This window comes from Lindgomyces ingoldianus (genome assembly GCF_010093535.1).
Source record: "Lindgomyces ingoldianus strain ATCC 200398 unplaced genomic scaffold BDR25scaffold_10, whole genome shotgun sequence".
Taxonomy (NCBI): domain Eukaryota; kingdom Fungi; phylum Ascomycota; class Dothideomycetes; order Pleosporales; family Lindgomycetaceae; genus Lindgomyces; species Lindgomyces ingoldianus.
In genome coordinates, this window is record NW_022985171.1 from 834,731 (window position 1) to 849,922 (window position 15,192).

At 43.7% G+C, this 15,192-nt stretch overlaps 7 protein-coding genes across 7 annotated transcripts; 2 read left to right on the top strand and 5 right to left on the bottom strand.

Annotated features, from left to right (window-relative positions):
* Nucleotides 1–117: 117 nt before the first annotated feature.
* On the bottom strand, nt 118–1,335 carry BDR25DRAFT_11829 (uncharacterized protein). Its single transcript, XM_033683668.1, has one exon. It carries the CDS (start codon nt 1,212–1,214, stop codon nt 297–299), a length of 918 nt encoding a protein of 305 aa, XP_033549672.1. The 5' UTR covers nt 1,215–1,335; the 3' UTR covers nt 118–296.
* A 63-nt stretch (nt 1,336–1,398) lies between these two features.
* On the bottom strand, nt 1,399–2,179 carry BDR25DRAFT_302459 (uncharacterized protein). The gene is made up of 3 exons (XM_033689798.1): nt 2,017–2,179; nt 1,915–1,947; nt 1,399–1,852 (listed from the first exon to the last, which is right to left on the bottom strand). Exons 2-3 carry the CDS (start codon nt 1,916–1,918, stop codon nt 1,458–1,460), a joined length of 399 nt encoding a protein of 132 aa, XP_033549673.1. The 5' UTR covers nt 1,919–1,947; nt 2,017–2,179; the 3' UTR covers nt 1,399–1,457.
* Nucleotides 2,180–2,305: 126 nt separating this feature from the next.
* On the top strand, nt 2,306–3,520 carry BDR25DRAFT_341650 (uncharacterized protein). Its single transcript, XM_033693623.1, has 3 exons — nt 2,306–2,374; nt 2,436–3,130; nt 3,189–3,520. Exons 2-3 carry the CDS (start codon nt 2,567–2,569, stop codon nt 3,459–3,461), a joined length of 837 nt encoding a protein of 278 aa, XP_033549674.1. The 5' UTR covers nt 2,306–2,374; nt 2,436–2,566; the 3' UTR covers nt 3,462–3,520.
* A 1,131-nt stretch (nt 3,521–4,651) lies between these two features.
* BDR25DRAFT_353146 (uncharacterized protein) lies at nt 4,652–6,222 on the bottom strand (the record flags this gene model as incomplete). The annotated part of the gene is made up of 12 exons (XM_033695122.1): nt 4,652–4,734; nt 4,798–4,932; nt 5,000–5,030; nt 5,087–5,382; nt 5,419–5,441; nt 5,504–5,586; nt 5,641–5,694; nt 5,725–5,816; nt 5,853–5,877; nt 5,943–6,050; nt 6,090–6,150; nt 6,185–6,222. The coding sequence occupies 12 exons, from the start codon at nt 6,220–6,222 to the stop codon at nt 4,652–4,654; spliced, it is 1,029 nt and encodes a 342-aa protein (XP_033549675.1).
* Nucleotides 6,223–6,248: 26 nt separating this feature from the next.
* BDR25DRAFT_353147 (uncharacterized protein) lies at nt 6,249–6,924 on the top strand (the record flags this gene model as incomplete). The annotated part of the gene is made up of 3 exons (XM_033695123.1): nt 6,249–6,352; nt 6,400–6,775; nt 6,832–6,924. 3 exons carry the CDS (start codon nt 6,249–6,251, stop codon nt 6,922–6,924), a joined length of 573 nt encoding a protein of 190 aa, XP_033549676.1.
* A 603-nt stretch (nt 6,925–7,527) lies between these two features.
* Nucleotides 7,528–8,716, bottom strand: BDR25DRAFT_392696 (uncharacterized protein; the record flags this gene model as incomplete). Its single annotated transcript, XM_033698214.1, has 10 exons — nt 8,494–8,716; nt 8,362–8,442; nt 8,294–8,327; nt 8,232–8,259; nt 8,150–8,203; nt 7,891–8,088; nt 7,770–7,859; nt 7,687–7,723; nt 7,583–7,648; nt 7,528–7,539 (listed from the first exon to the last, which is right to left on the bottom strand). Exons 1-10 carry the CDS (start codon nt 8,584–8,586, stop codon nt 7,528–7,530), a joined length of 693 nt encoding a protein of 230 aa, XP_033549677.1. The 5' UTR covers nt 8,587–8,716.
* Nucleotides 8,717–12,167: 3,451 nt separating this feature from the next.
* On the bottom strand, nt 12,168–14,832 carry BDR25DRAFT_353150 (uncharacterized protein; the record flags this gene model as incomplete). Its single annotated transcript, XM_033695124.1, has 18 exons — nt 12,168–12,178; nt 12,268–12,391; nt 12,455–12,728; nt 12,767–12,951; nt 12,981–13,013; nt 13,041–13,157; nt 13,192–13,248; nt 13,277–13,525; nt 13,559–13,603; nt 13,641–13,768; nt 13,824–13,849; nt 13,927–14,080; nt 14,139–14,245; nt 14,303–14,364; nt 14,408–14,427; nt 14,477–14,498; nt 14,540–14,630; nt 14,696–14,832. The coding sequence occupies 18 exons, from the start codon at nt 14,830–14,832 to the stop codon at nt 12,168–12,170; spliced, it is 1,842 nt and encodes a 613-aa protein (XP_033549678.1).
* Between the last annotated feature and the right edge of the window lie 360 nt (nt 14,833–15,192).

Consider the following 15,192-nt stretch of genomic DNA (forward strand, 5'->3'; position numbering starts at 1 on the left):
CTGACAGCCGAAGTCAAATCATATCATCAGAACAGACCCCAGCGGCGGCGACGACCGATTGCAGCCTGTGATCCAGCCACGCTGGATACCGAGGCTCCATTTTGCTGAGTCGTAGTCGAACTCCCACCTAGTGCACCCAAATGGGTATCTTGAATTGTGCTTGGCAGAATACGCACCTGGTCACGCTGCGCTCTCATATTTGCCCTCCCAACATGTGTCAACACCCCACAAACGAAAAATACACCTAGGTGCACGGGCGCAAGAGCACAGAGATAGCCTAGGCCTGTATTTGACTCCTAAGCACGTACCAAGGGCGACATAAGAGCCATACATCCCCAAAGAACGACCGCGAGCAGGGTGGCGACAAGACCGAAGGTTTCATCGAAGCCGAGGAGGCGAGTCGTGAGCGAGCAGTACCGGCTATGGAAAACGAGGTAAGATAGGGATACCGCGATGATCCATGGTTTTTCAGCGTTTGCGTCGTTATGTACAGCAATGTAAACGAAAGCAGCTGCACAGGCGGCTCCAGCCAACCCTATTTTGTACTTCCATCGAGACAGAATTGCGGAGACCACGCTAACTATGAGGAGGATAGAGATTGGTCCTATCCATGGGACAAGAGAGCATGCAAACTGACCTAGGCGCTGCAATATGCTGTCTTGGATGCTGCCTTGTAGAGTTGTACTCGATGAGGAAGTACTCGTTGACGATGCACTGGCCAGAGAAGCAAAGCACGGTAATGGCCATAGCCTTGATGTGCCATGCAGAAGAGATGATGCGCGTTGAATGAGTTCAAGCAGGCATGTTCCAGGACTTCCGATTCTTTTTGAGCTTGTCAGGCCAATCGGATTTCCTAGGTAAGTGGAAGTCCGGTTACACGCCGCTGATTCTGGATGGCGCTCTGGATTTGCTTCCTCATATCTTAAACTGGGTTCGTTAGTCGTCGGGAAGCGCGCATACTCATGCTGTTCGGGTTTTAGTAGCGTATCGAGGAAGACAGCGATTCCCGCCCAAGGAGCGCCGCTGAGAAGATTAGTGAGGGCGTTATGTTCTATGCTTGCCAAACGGCGAACAGAGGAAAGAGGGACATTCTTCTCACTAATCCGCTGACGAACAGGGGGTAGTTCTGAGTCGAACGGCATGGCAAAATCTAGCCAAGGGTAACAAGAAAGACCGTGTCTACTTGTTGTCTCTTCCTTCCAGACTGAGCCCATTTCGACATAACCGCCGTGTCTCGGATTGAAGATCCCCCCTCCCCAATCCCAGTCTAGATTACTTGAAGACAAATTCGCATCAGTAAGGTTCGCATGCCCAAAAACTGAGCGGTCGTGTTTGCCAATAATAATCGCTCCGGCGTCTCGAAGTCGATCCACAACCTCCGTTGCGTTCTTGATTCCCCGCGCATTGAACTGATCTTTCACGATGACCGGGGTGCCGTGGAGCGGTCTGTTGACAGGTTAGATACTCTGAATCTTGACATCGACCTGGATCAGGTGTTCGGAGAGCGGGCTGATCTTGACAAGACCGGGATCAACTGCGCGAGCGAATCGTCCAAACTTCGTAACCAAACCGACGTTGCCTCGGTTGCCTTGGTTGACTGGCTTGTATGGGTTTGGGCAAGCAATGCAGCATGGAACAGCTCCGAGAGTGCCAATGATTGAGCCCAAAGAATTGACCATGGAGCCATACCAGCCGTGGTTGTCATCGGTGTCGTCTTGCTTGATAACTTGCGCGTAGGAAGGCTGGAGGTCCTCTCGGCGCTGTGACCGGATCTTGGAAATAGGATCCTCTGAGCTGCGATGCGCATACGAGGCTTGCGCAGCTCGATTCCCGTCTTCATTCCCGGTCGAGCCTACGTTCGCGGAGTGGGTTAGGATGAAGACTTTTGAGCAAGGACTTGAGTGTTCAACATACACATTGCGGCGGAGAGGGGATCTGAGGGGTGCTCTGCCCACACTGAATTAGCATCTAGCTAGACACATCGAAGTACGGAGGGGCTAGAAGAGGTTGGAATACCTGGGCGAGGGGTTCAGTGTTGATCCGCGGAGTGGATCTCGCGAAGGAGTCGCCTGCAGGCGCGGAAGTGGTCGAACTACAGGATAATGGACTGAAGTGCAAAGATCGAAGCTACGGGGAGCGTGATTGTGTCTACTGTGCGTATCTTCGGTGCCGATGAAGGAGGTCGACGTCCGGTGTCAGTCAAGACGCAGCTTGCGCCTTAACTGAGGGGTAGGTAGCGCTGCTGCGCCACAACCCACCCCACCTGGAGCTTGCTTCCCCTCGCTGTGGTGGCATCACAACATCAACGACACCCACTACCGAAACTTCCTATATCGGAACGCCGAGGACCTCTGGGCTTGTGACTCTCTATCTTGTCCGTGCAGTATAGCCAAGCTCTTGTTCGGTGGGGAAGACGCAGGCTGACACAACACAAGAACAGCAGACTCCTCTCCTAAGCCCGCTTGACGAGGAGCACCATGAGCGAGTATTCCGACCCTATCGGTCATATTACCATCGTGAGCAGACCCTCTCATTCTCTGCCACCCGAAAGTGGGCCTCCACGACGATGCGAAGGGAGGAACAAGAAGACCGTGCACCTTGGAGTACCATCAACCCGCGGCGGACGGAAGGTGCCCAAAGATATGTCCTGGCCGGGGCATGCTTCGAGCGGGAGTCAAGCTGTTGCAACAAGGAAGACCAGGTTCGACATCAGAATCAAGTCTCAGAGAAAGCAGGCTTTGCGCAAGATCTAGATAATCACCCAGACGCACTCCGTCAAAGCGATAACCGCGAGAGGCAACAGCATCTCGAGGAACAAACTACTAGATGCTCATGGAGTCGCACAGTTGCTCTTGAAGCTGACAAGCTGCTGGACGAGAAAGCTCCTCGAGCAATATGGTTACTGGAAACCCCCGAAGCCGAAGAAAAGATCAGTCAACATAGTGCATCTCCCACTTTGAACGTGATGCTGTTTCTTATTCAGCTCGCGCTCATAACACCAATTAGCACATACCGGCCGCTACGAGAGCCAAATCAGGATGAAAGGGGGTATATCTGTACTCAGGGTCGGCCGAACTTGACGACTCTTGAGAGGGAGCACATGAATCTCGTTTCATCTGCGGTCGAACTCGTAGGTTCCTCTTTTTATTAATAACGACTGAAGTAGGCTGGACTGACACACTAAATAGTACTTCCCCTTCGTCTTTTCCATGCTCACACACCCCTCAGTTGAGCTGTTCATCATCTCGTCGCTCGCTTTTGGGGTTCTTGTCACATTAACGTATCGCTTCAATCGGTTCAGCGGCATCCAAGATGCGGTCTTTAAGGCCGCTGTTACGCTGGGTGTGGCAAGTTCTGTGTTATCAAATTGGACAGGTACTAATGGGACTACTTTGGCGATCCCGGTGGGTACCTCTTTCGGCCTGCTATCCGGCATAATGGTTAGGAGGATATGGAAATAGGATACAAAGCGGCAAGGCGACAAGACTTGTCTGGGAGTGGAATTTCGGCTGAAAAGTTGAGGGTCTAACTTTTAAAGGATTGTACTAAAGCATCTGTATACCGTAGTATATCTTTAAAGATGATCGCGTCCTGTGGCCTCACTAACTCTACTGTAGCAACATCGTTGTCAATGGTTTTCGTGGCAACTATCGTCTAGCCCTTCCGTCCTGTCAACTACGCGGATCACTATGAGAAATACCGCTGTTGAAGGGCACCGAGACATTTACACCATGTATTGTCCGTCACCAGAAGTGTTGCGAATTATTGAGCAGGTCGTTCACAACAGCACACCTTGATTTGATCATCGCAATCATGAAGAGATTCTGGTTAGCTCTAATCCAGCAAGGCAACGCTGATCGACATGGAAATAGGGGAAGTCTCAACCCAACTCACGGCTTCGGAATCAAGCCCACGCAAGTCAACCCTCAAATCCCGGCAATTTTCCCATTCCCTCTCCCCTTCCCAATCTCTTCACCAGACGGTAACATTCTTTCGATCTGCTCGACGCCCGCTAGCAGCCTCCAGCCTCTCCTTTATGTTTGCCGCATTCAGAATCCGCGTCAAGGCGGGTTTCTTGCAAAGGCCGTGGACTTTCATACCTACAAAGCATTCCGAGCGAGTTGAATCTCCCAAGACGGATATCTTGAATCGTCATGCACGGCAGGCCTAGACTCGAGTCCTCCTCTAACAGTGGTATTAAGGTTTCGAGGCCCATTTTTCATCCCTCGTGACCGAACTTCCTCTTCAGTACATTGTAAAAGATACTCTAAGTGCTTCTCTAATTTGGCACCTGATCATTGCTATTTTTGCGCAGAGGACCGTACGGTAAATATTTCAGACCACATTATAGTTTGTATGGAGACTTCCAACCAATACGTCACCAGATCCGTTCTATTCTCCACACAAAAGGTTTCATTATCGCATACCGAAAGTCGCAAGGATATATCGTTATTGTCCTTCAACAAGAATTGTTGCAGAAGCCTACTTCTCTAGTGCCTAGTGAAAGCTATTTGGCATCTGCTACCTCGAAATACCGACCAGCTTCACTTTCGGTTTCTGGGTTTTTTGTCCTGAAGACAATGTTATGGTTCAGAGGCAGTTTGGCCAATGCTCATCGTGTACATCCTCGTGGTAATAACTTGCTATGCGCTCAGAGCTCGCTATCGACGCGTTGAAATTCATCCTCGTCGTAGCCGTCGAGCAGAGTGTCTCTAACCTTATCCGCGTACTGCTCTCGGTTGGGTTGTGCATCTCTACTCTCTAGCTACCTCAGATACTCTCTAACATTGTCCTCACGCGGCGACGTATGGTTGTTCACCCCTAGGCCTTTATGCTCTCGGTACAGATCTGTAGTTGCGGTAACGTATGTAGCCCCAGAGAAGACAGGTCTCTTCTTGTGGTATATGGCTTCCAATTTTACGTGACTTGGCTCTCAGATGCCTATTGGTCATCTCGGTGGTAATAAATAATAAGAGCTTGTCCTCTGTGACAGTGTCACGGTCATGGTACTGCTTCTGTTTGCAGAATGCCTACGCGACGCGACGCGCTAGTATCTATTTTTTGGGAGTATAGGGGACGCTGCCACCCTGAATTCGTCCTGCTTCGGCTTATACGCTATAGATGAGTTTTCTGGCCTTCTTTTGCTCGCGTGTGTAAGGACTTTCTGCGAGTTTGTACGTGGCTCGGCGTTGTTCGTGATCTCGCGTTCCTGTTCGGTCGCGCGACCGCGTTGGGCAGCGCAGTGGTTTTCGACACCATTTTTCACGCGTCCTAAACGATGGTTGCTAGTAGGGGGCGCCTGCTCATTATCTAAGCCTCCTGCTGCTGCTGCTGTCGCGCTGGCGCTCCATCGAGAGCCGATTATCCTAGACGCCCACCCGCCTAGGAGGTTATTCCGGGGACTCTAAAGGATCCTACGACCCAATTTGAGCACCAGAGTACTAGGACGCTTATGTCGTAGGGGGGTTAATTCTGAGACTCATTACTAGTAGTGCTACAAAACCGGGCCAAAAACATGGAATACTCCTTAAAGCGACACACTATTTCCTTTCCTCCTACAACCTTATTCTCCATAGGGTCAGTTATCTGTGGCATAGCATTCATTAGCTGCTTTAGCAGTGCTACTCGCGAACGCCCCACAGCTAGTCCATTCCAGCCGCTTGCGTATGCTTCGCAGCATGAGGTAATGTCGAGCTAGCGGGCGTACCCGTGTGCTTACGATACAGTATATTTGCTAGTTAGAGAGCGAGTTGGAATTACTAGCCGGAGATAAGATAGGGGAAATAGGCAGGCGAGGCGTAGAAAGGCATGGGCAGCTTAGTAGCAGAGGCTCCAGCGTAGGGTTAGAGAACCAAGGGAAATAGATGAGGAGGAAGCCTGTAGACAGGAGGACGAGCATTTTATAGACGGATGCGCTAAATCCGAAGAGGGAGTCTCCTGACAGAGATTACCGCTGTGGCCTTTTGACTAACTTTGTACATAAATGCACCCGAGCGCTTGGTAGAATTCTTCTCCTTTAGGGTGTGGTCTCCCTTCAGGTTGAGATCTATCTTGAGGGGATCAGCAGTGAAATGGTGACTCTAAGGTACCAAATCTATGTGGAGGTGATAATACAAACGACTTGTGAAGTATGTTTTGGTGAAAGACATTCTCTGATGTTTGTTTAACACCTCATTTAGATTACCCGCATGCCAGAATATCGTCCACTGAATTCAATCCCATGATTTGTACAGAACAGCAATACTAAGATGCCCACACCAACGGCCTCTGCCCTTAGCCTCTCTTCGTCCCAACATGGGCCAATCTATGTTGCTATCCACCAAATTTTGGTAGCAAGCTCAAACCACGTCCTGTCCACTCACTCATTCAAACAGGAGCTCCATCCACTTCTCCCCGCAGCGAAACTCGTTATGTTGTCGAAGCCTTCCGCGAGCAAATCAAGTCAATCAATATCTCCCTTGCCGATACACCTTACATTCTCGCTATCGGTGGCCTCCCCCCTCTCCTCCGCCACCTAATCGCCGAAGTTGCACCCGGAATTTTCCCCCAAGCGATAAAGTTCGCACTATCTCCGCGGCAAATACTACTCAATTGGAGGGGCAGCAATAGCCATAGGGAAAGGTTTCTGCGCATGAATTTGAACGACCTGATGGTGGAGATAAGCAATATGGAGCATGTGTTCAAGGAGGAGCTAGCTACAGCCCGTGCATATGAAGTGTTACTAGGCCAAGTGTTGACACATCAAGGAACTTCATGGTGCAGAATCTACCGAATAGTTTCTTTGCACCGACGCTAACACCGAAGGAGAAGCCAAATTCATCTGCAAACTAGATTCCAAGGGCTCAGGATGCCGATTCGGGACCATTAAAGAAAGTGGCTGAAGCAAGTGGAAGGAGTACAACCAGCGTGGCCAACAGTACGTAGTACGTTACGTTTGAGCTTTTTTCTGCTAGTAACTTCTCAATTTAGTAGTACTTTTATACGTAAGCAGTAAATTAATTAGCAAGTACATAACATAACAGTAACTTCTTAAAATCCTTATACTTTTATACTTTTTATAAGAAGTTTTGTTAGTCTAGGTTAAAATTGTTCTAGGAGAAGCTTTTTAGCCTAGATAAAGTCCCCTCCTCTTTCTTATTACCCTCTGTCTCTAGCTTGTTAGGACAACTCTAATAAGCAGGAGGATTAGGATAAGGCTGTACACCTGCTGTAATAAAGGAATTAAGACATCTAGCTTATTATAATAATTAATAAGATAGGCAATAGGTTAGCAAATAAGCAGGTATAAAATAAAAAGCTTTTCTAAGGCAAAAGTTAACTATTTTTATAATTGTTACTTTAAAACATAACTTTAAACAAAGCTCCTAACGTGATAGCTAATAGGGTCTAAAAACAGGAGAGAAATCTCCTAAAATATAACCTCTCTAACCTGTACTATAGGACGTACTTAGCAATTTACTGTACAAAAGTTACGTCTTACATTTTAACTACTTTTGTACTCCTCACGTGATTACTACGTTCACGTAGTTACGTTACGTACTACGGACTGTTGGCCACGCTGAGTACAACGAGGGATCCACACTTCAATGTACTCAATCCAATAAGAGACGCCTATGTCTATAAGCCTCGGAAGCGTCCAAAGGGAGTTCTACCATGAGGGGTCGGGTGGATCCAAGATATCCATACCTTAGCCAAACTCTGTTGGTATAAACTTCCAGCAGTGCTGCAACGGAGCCAGGTTTATCGACTGCTAGTAATTCTGCTGAGACATAGGGCTGAGATATTTGAATAGATGATAGTGCGGGTTTTCATACAAGAAATGACTGAGTTGAATAAGGGGGCCGCTGGAAACCCAAACGCTCAGGTTGAACGGGCGCACCTTCGGAGTACAAATTGGAGGTTGATTCTCCCGCCGGGATATCGGTAGGCTTGATAAATTGGGAGCAGAGGCTTAGAGGAAAGGTGAATTTACAAGGAGAATTATGGTTACGGAAATACGTTTCCTCCTTTGTGAGAGCTAGTACAATATCGATAAGGGATAAATTCAAGCGGTACGGCTCCATGCAGGCCTCGAAGGGTAGGATCAGGCTTTCCATGGATGTGGAAATTACACATAGTGTTTCATGACACGCTTCCGGAGAATTTTTACGAGTTTTTCTTATTGTTGAAATTACCAGTATTGATAAAACATAGAGTTTTATTTCTGATAATAGTTATTCGTGGTTAATCACGTGGTGTAGGCACTAACGAGGTAAGAGGCTAAGCGCCAAGAGGTCCGAAACTTTGCTCTGACGTCGGCTGGTCCCTCCATCAATTCTCCTCTCAAACTTCATCAATTCTATCATCAATAATACAACCCACATGGAACGGACCGATAAGAGAAAGAACATGCCTTTTGTTCTTCCTCATTTCGCTACAAGCGACGAAGAGAGATAGACCGTCCTAACACATCGTTCGGAGAAGCTAGCCGGTTCTACACGACGAGAACATAACGAAGGGCAAAATTCGCCTGGATTTAAGTATACCCTTAGAAACTATCTCCCCCCTCCTCGATTCTGTTTGATATACACATTTCGTCTGTTGCATTTTGTCCAAATATCCTACACGTCGTTTTTAAGAATGTCACATTGATTATTTTCTTGAAACAGATCGTAAATATAAGTTCCTTAAGGAGACAACTCTAATTGTAATTTCGTTAGCTACGCGCAAGCACAGCCTTAAAAATGTCGCAGCCGTTAGCCGGCTGGCGATTCGAAGTCTATACACGACGCGAACAACGGTTGGGGGCCAAAGCGCTGTATGCTGTGCGTACATCCTAAATACATAATTTGGCCAATAAAAATTTCGCTCCTTGCCTTTCCATTCGGTGCCTTCATTGCTAAGGGCTCACTGCGTAGTGAACTACTGGGAGACGTACGCAGAGCCGCTCATTTGTCCACGTCAGTGACTCAGTGTTCAGCTCCCGAGAAAGATGTTGAAGGTATCTGTGCGAAATCGCTGGCACAGTTCTATTCTGGTTCTGTATAACGACCTTTTAACTTCTTCCCACTGTGATCAACTCCCATACCTAAATCCAAGCAAGCAACTACCGAGACTGAGATTGTTAAAATGAATTCATTTCATGGAAACAATGCTCCCAAGATTCGCGGGACAGTGTGTCCAACCGTTAGTACACCTAATAGTACAGTACTGCAGTACACTGATTTTAGTCACGTACGTACGTACAGGGCATCTACTCAGTATACTGTACTATACGTGAGGCTGCTGTACTAACTGTTTACAGTAGTTATATAGAATTTTTAGTAGTTTTAGGCAGTTAAAGGCAGGTTACTAAGGGCTAGGAGGCTTATGTTTAGAGATTAATGTAGAGAATGCTGTTATTACCTGTTTTATTAGTAATCTTCTAATAAATTTAGTAACTATGCTATCTATGTTATTTTTTTACCTATTATAATGTCCTAATTTTTATCTTAATTAATAACATAGTTATTTTAGTGTGTTACTACCTTATAGGCTTTATTTTTGCAGGCCTTATTCTTATAAGCCTTATCCTTACATGCCTTATCCTTACATGCCTTATCTAGCTGTTCTGCCACCTAGATATATTATGCTGCCTCATCCTAACGCTTAGAGAAGGCCTGCATAGCCTTACCTAGTCTATCTACGCTGTCCTTGCGTGAAGCAACTCCTTTAAAGCATATGCAAGATACCTAGGCTAAGAAGCACCTAAATAATGCCTACTATAACATTAAAATTACCTTTAAAATTAACTAGAATAATATATAGTATTCTAGCATTAAATTAAGTGTAGATTAGCTAAAATATTATGTAAAGCATAAGTTACAACTTCTTAGGCGCTAAAAGGTGTTATTTATGTAGAGATATAGTGTAGATCTGCAGCATGTTACTAAGGCAAGTAAGAAGAAGCAGCTATAGCTTTATTAAGCTTACTATAAAGCTAGTGTTTAAAAAGTAGCTAAACTTATTAATAGTAATGTCTATATAGTAAGGCATCTTAAGGTAGTTTATAAAATTAATACTAACATTAGTGTACTGCTAGATAGCCCTTAGAGGCCTTTAAATCCCTTTATAGCAGCAGTAGAGGTAGCAGGAGCAAGGCGGCAGGTAGCTTATACGCTGTAGCAGGAGGGTGCTCTAGCGCAGGTGTTTGTTAACTAAGTAGTTGTATCTAATTAGTTGCTGCAGTAATTAACCTTAGCTAAATGTTAAAGTTTTATTACCTAAAATTAACTTAATTTTTTTAACACTCTCTTTACTTTTTTAACTACGCTATTATAATATTTTTATAATAGTTTTATAAAGTAAAAAAAAGAAATTTAGACTATATTATATAAAGCTTATAGCAAAATTACATTAAGCTTAGATAAGTAGAGTAGTCTTAACTACCTTTTAATGCTAAAAGTTATTGCGCATTTTATTAGTAAGTAAGCCTTATTAAACTTAGCTTATACAGCTTATAGATGCGTACATAGATGCTAACACCTAGCTATAAGACCTACTTATTAGCTTTAAAAACCTATACAGTAACAAGACTAGCGCAAATTAAGCACGTACTATTATTAAGGTTCTTTAGAAGTATAATATTAAGTTAAAATTCTACTGCTTTATAGCAGATAACATGTTAAATAATAACATCTAGCTTATTAATTATCTTAACTTGCACATAAACCTTAACTTTAGCAGCAATAACTAAATACGCTGCGCTAGCTATACTATCTAAATTATTGTTAAGGCAGTTATTTATAGTAATAATATAAGCCTATAAAAATAAGAGCTAGCTAATGTAGCTTTTTAAAATTAATTTAAGCTTTATTAACAGCATAAAGTTGTTAAAAAGCTCTATAACTTCTACAACTTAGTCCTCTGCTTAAACAAGTGTTATAATAGCTTTATAGCTATTATAACTACACTAAGTAAGAAGAATGTCTTCTAGAGCTTTAGTACACTAAATCTACTACAAAATAGTAGTGTATAGTAGCATTCTATTTATTTTATAATTCTATGTTGTTTTAAACTTAAAAAGCTTATCTAGCGCTTTATTTAATCTAAGCGCTATAACATAGGCCTTACTAATAAAGTTAATAATAATATTAAAAATAATAGTTATAATTCTCTACTTAACAGCCTTACTAATAATAAATAGGTAAAAGTAAAGCACATAAAAGACTTCTTAAAGATCTTTTATAAGATAACTAAACACCTTAAAAGCAGCACTAGCAAATTAGGCTACAGTAGCTTATAGCAAATAATTATATACTTATAAGTAATTAATAATAAGCTTAAAGCATAGAGAAAGCACTTATCTTATAAGCACTATAGTAACTACCTTAAAAACAGCGTTGCCTTTAGCATTAAGAAGCTTACTACATACTAGAAAACTTTTATTTTAGAGCTAAAGATCTTCTACTACTGCGTAGCAACTATCTTTAACCTGTCTTTCTGCCTTCTTTAGTTTAAAAACTACTAGAAACACTACTTATTCTAGTATAAGCATATAAAGTTGTTTATCTAGAAGATCTATACACGCTACTTAAAAACTTTTAAGAAGGAAAAGAAGAAAAAGAAGGCAGTGTTACTAGAGATATTATAAAGAAAGCTCTTAGTAGCTTACAGTAACCTACATAATAAGCGCCTTAAAAAGGCCTTTTTAGTTAACCTTACTATTCTCTATAACAACAAAAGTTGTAGCTTAAAAAGAAGATAAAAAGTTAATAAGTTAAACTTCTACTTTAATTCCCTAGTAAAAGATAAGTACACTAAAGATTAGCTACTTACTTAGCTACTTAAGTAGTAGTAGCAGTAAAGTTAACTTTACTACCTTATTTTTTATAAAATTACTTTTAATTTTTTATTAATTTTAGTAACTTTATATAAGTGTAAGCAGTGCTTCTTACAGGCTAAAAAGACTATTATAATAAAAAGAAATTAACTATTAGTGTTAATAATAAAGGCTTTTTAACTGCAGAAGAATTAGTTATGTAACAACGCTATTACTAGTAAGCTAACTAAGCTTATAAAGTACATTAAAACAGTAAAATTAACAACAGTAGATCTTATAAAGGGTATTATAACTTTCTAATTAAGTATAGTCTTTAGCTTTAGCGCAATTACTTTATAATACTTTAATATACTTTAGTTACTGTATCCTAACCGTACACTGACGTCATATCCTCCGTACAGTTAGTTAGTAACAGCCTCCTCTTCCGTAACTGTACTATACAGCCTCCAAAAGGCTCCGTAACTAACGGTTGGACACACTGTCGCGGGATGGCATGACGATGTGGTAATTATGACAATCTCTTAAGGTTTGTGGTAAGATATCATGCGGTGGGGTCGATGATATCACAAATATCCCTCCTAAAAACCCCGGCTGAGATGCTGCACCAACTCCCAACAGTGTAGGGAAAGGTCAAGAAACACACTCCTTCTCCACCCCCGAAGGATTCGACCAGTACCGTCCTATCCAAGCTGGAATAGATGCACCCAAAGACAACCAAATTTCAAGATCCTTCGCGGGGAGCTCGAGGGAGAATGAGGCCCGCCTAGGCACTTTTCGAGGTGCTAGCACAAGAGACGCCAAGCCCCGGCCACTTCGCCAAAAAAAAAAAAAAACGACCAGTGCCCAGGTGTGCCCAAAATCTTTAATTCCCACGTCCATTTCTTCTTTAGGGGTACGTGCTTTGAGATAGCAGGGGGTTTGATTCGCCCTCAATGTAGTGTCATGTGAGACTCTGTCACATGCGACATTAAGCTTGCACTCTTCTTCACCTCACTATAGTGAACTGAAGCGTCCTCGCGCGCAAACCTTCCAACCGAAATCTTCTTTTGCATCTCTATGACAATGGGAAAATGGGACATTGGCTCCAACGCGCCCCCATTTGCAAAAATGTTAAAATCGAGCCTAGACATTGCGGAAGAACCAACATTGCTCTAGGTGGTTTGTTGGATGTACACAGGACAAGCGCTCCATCAGCAACACCAGAAAGCTCAACCTAATAGTGTCTCGGTGAATTTCTTACCCCGATCAAATTGTAGGACTGTAGGACACTGTTAGTGGAGAATCTATAATTAACATTTTCCTCCAACTGAGGGTCATCACGCATTACTCGCATCAGTCTCGCCTTATCTCTTGTAGTCTAAATTCGTGGTTATCCCTAGATATCCACGGACATACACCAAACCCATCATTAAGTCCCATTGAGAAGTTACGACCTCTCGACGGGAGAACTATCTGGATATAATGAATTCAGTGAACATCCGCGGGTAAACAGGCTTCCGCCTCTATCCCAGTCATCGGGGGTGGATTTCCTAACCACATCTTCGTTTTTAGGGCCTTCGCAACCCCTATTCGCCACTCATACAAAGAGACAACCTGTTGGGTAAGCGAAAATGAGCTCAGAAGTATTATTCGGGCAGCCAATTTGCGCAGTCTGAATCCAGGGCATTTGACTGATGCAGTAGAAATTCCCAAGAACGCTCTAGTTATTGGCCTCCGGTAGAAATGCTAATGTGGCCGGTAGGGCATGTTGAAGGATACACCGGCGCCGAATTTGAGATCCCAGTTGGGGACGTGTGAAATGTACTGCCGTAGAGGTTGTGTGTATATAACTTTTCCACACAGCATCCAAAAAATCAATATGTGCGCTAAAACTTACAATATCATTACTAACTCCTGTTTTAAATCCCTCATGACCTATCGCCTTTTTAGTAATGGGGTAACTCCAAAGGTACATAGAGTCATCTTTATCTGCCAACGGGGCGAGCATTATTACTATTATATAGGATCTTCAGATCATCATTACCCCGCCCCCAAGGAGAACACCTACATCTTCCCTAGAGAGACCACCCTAGACTAGAATTTAGACACAATTAAGCATTGGTAAACTAGGACCATGAAATTATTACTCTTGAGGATTATGCTCCATTTCAGGACTCTCATCACAGCGATACCGATCCGCCCCGAGTAGCGCGTTCACTGGTCTCGAGAAGGGAGTAACCATATTTCTCAAAGGCGACGACGCAGCCGACACTATGAGGGTTTTGTTGTTCGCAAGGTGGGCTAAGTTAGTGCACGGGGTCATTTTTATATTCCTAGTCGGCCTGGTAGAGGAATGAACTTGGTTGGTTCTTTTGATATGACTGCATTTCGTACATATGCAGCAGTAACGTACTGGTGAAAAATCCCGTGATAATCGGAACGAAACTGTTGTCGCGCGTGAATTTTCTATCCGCCTATATGTGTTCTTCTGCTCTTCCTAGTAGAGGGTTGATATTTTGCCACTTGCAACAACTTTTACTCAGCCAAAACCAGAGAATTGCTTTCTCCTTTGACTCTCCAAAAAGCTATTCCGAAGATGATTCAGCTATGTTCCTAGAACTGGGGAACGCTATCAGACTTATTAATCCCTGGGATTCTTTTAGCGACCGAGTGGAAGAACAGTAATTACCTATTGACTTATGGTGGCAAATATTCTAACCTTCCCATGCAATCATGGGATGGCAATCTTTCACCGCAAACAGGGGACGAATTGGTTGCGTATGACAAATTTGTCGAATCACCAAAGAGTTTCTCCCAGACTGTAAGATGAATGGTCCCCACGGGCATGGCACTCGTTCCTTCGGAATAGCAGTCCAATAATTTATCTATCTTTCCAAGAACTAGACTTAATCGTACGGGAATTCATAGAGTTTCCACTGAATAAACTTGAAGAGGAAGAGCAACTCGGGGTCGACCGTAGCATCGAGAAGTACGGGAGTGGGGCAGTGAGAACCGCCAATCTGGCTAGAATATATTCCAGTCATTTTTTTCATTCCTCGCTAGCTTTCAGGGACTTTATAGTCAGGGGGTTTACGAACAGCTGATGAAACGTCCAAGGAATAAACAACGCAACTTAGAATCACGACCGCACCATGTGATGTCAAATCGATTACCACCAGTCAGACGAATTCAGTTTGTCGAAATTACGCCAGTTTTTTAAATTCAGTGTCCTTGGGTTGGTTTAACGGATTTTTGGATATTTAGGATTACTCCCATCCTGGAAGCGACCCACAAAATTCGCTGGAAAGAGAATAGAAAGGACCCGATACTCTCGAGTTGGACATCTTACTGCTAATATTCGACCTGTGAGATCTTATGACTAACGGGGTGTCGATTAGAGAGTGAATTTTCAC

What these genes read in the sequence shown, in the direction of transcription:
- BDR25DRAFT_341650 (XM_033693623.1), top strand. Translation starts at nt 2,567, where the DNA reads ATGCGAAGGGAGGAACAAGAAGACCGTGCACCTTGGAGTACCATCAAC. An exon ending in TTTCATCTGCGGTCGAACTC is followed by an intron (nt 3,131 to 3,188) that starts GTAGGTTCCTCT and finishes CACACTAAATAG; the next exon opens with TACTTCCCCTTCGTCTTTTC.
- BDR25DRAFT_11829 (XM_033683668.1), bottom strand. Translation starts at nt 1,214, where the DNA reads ATGGGCTCAGTCTGGAAGGAAGAGACAACAAGTAGACACGGTCTTTCT.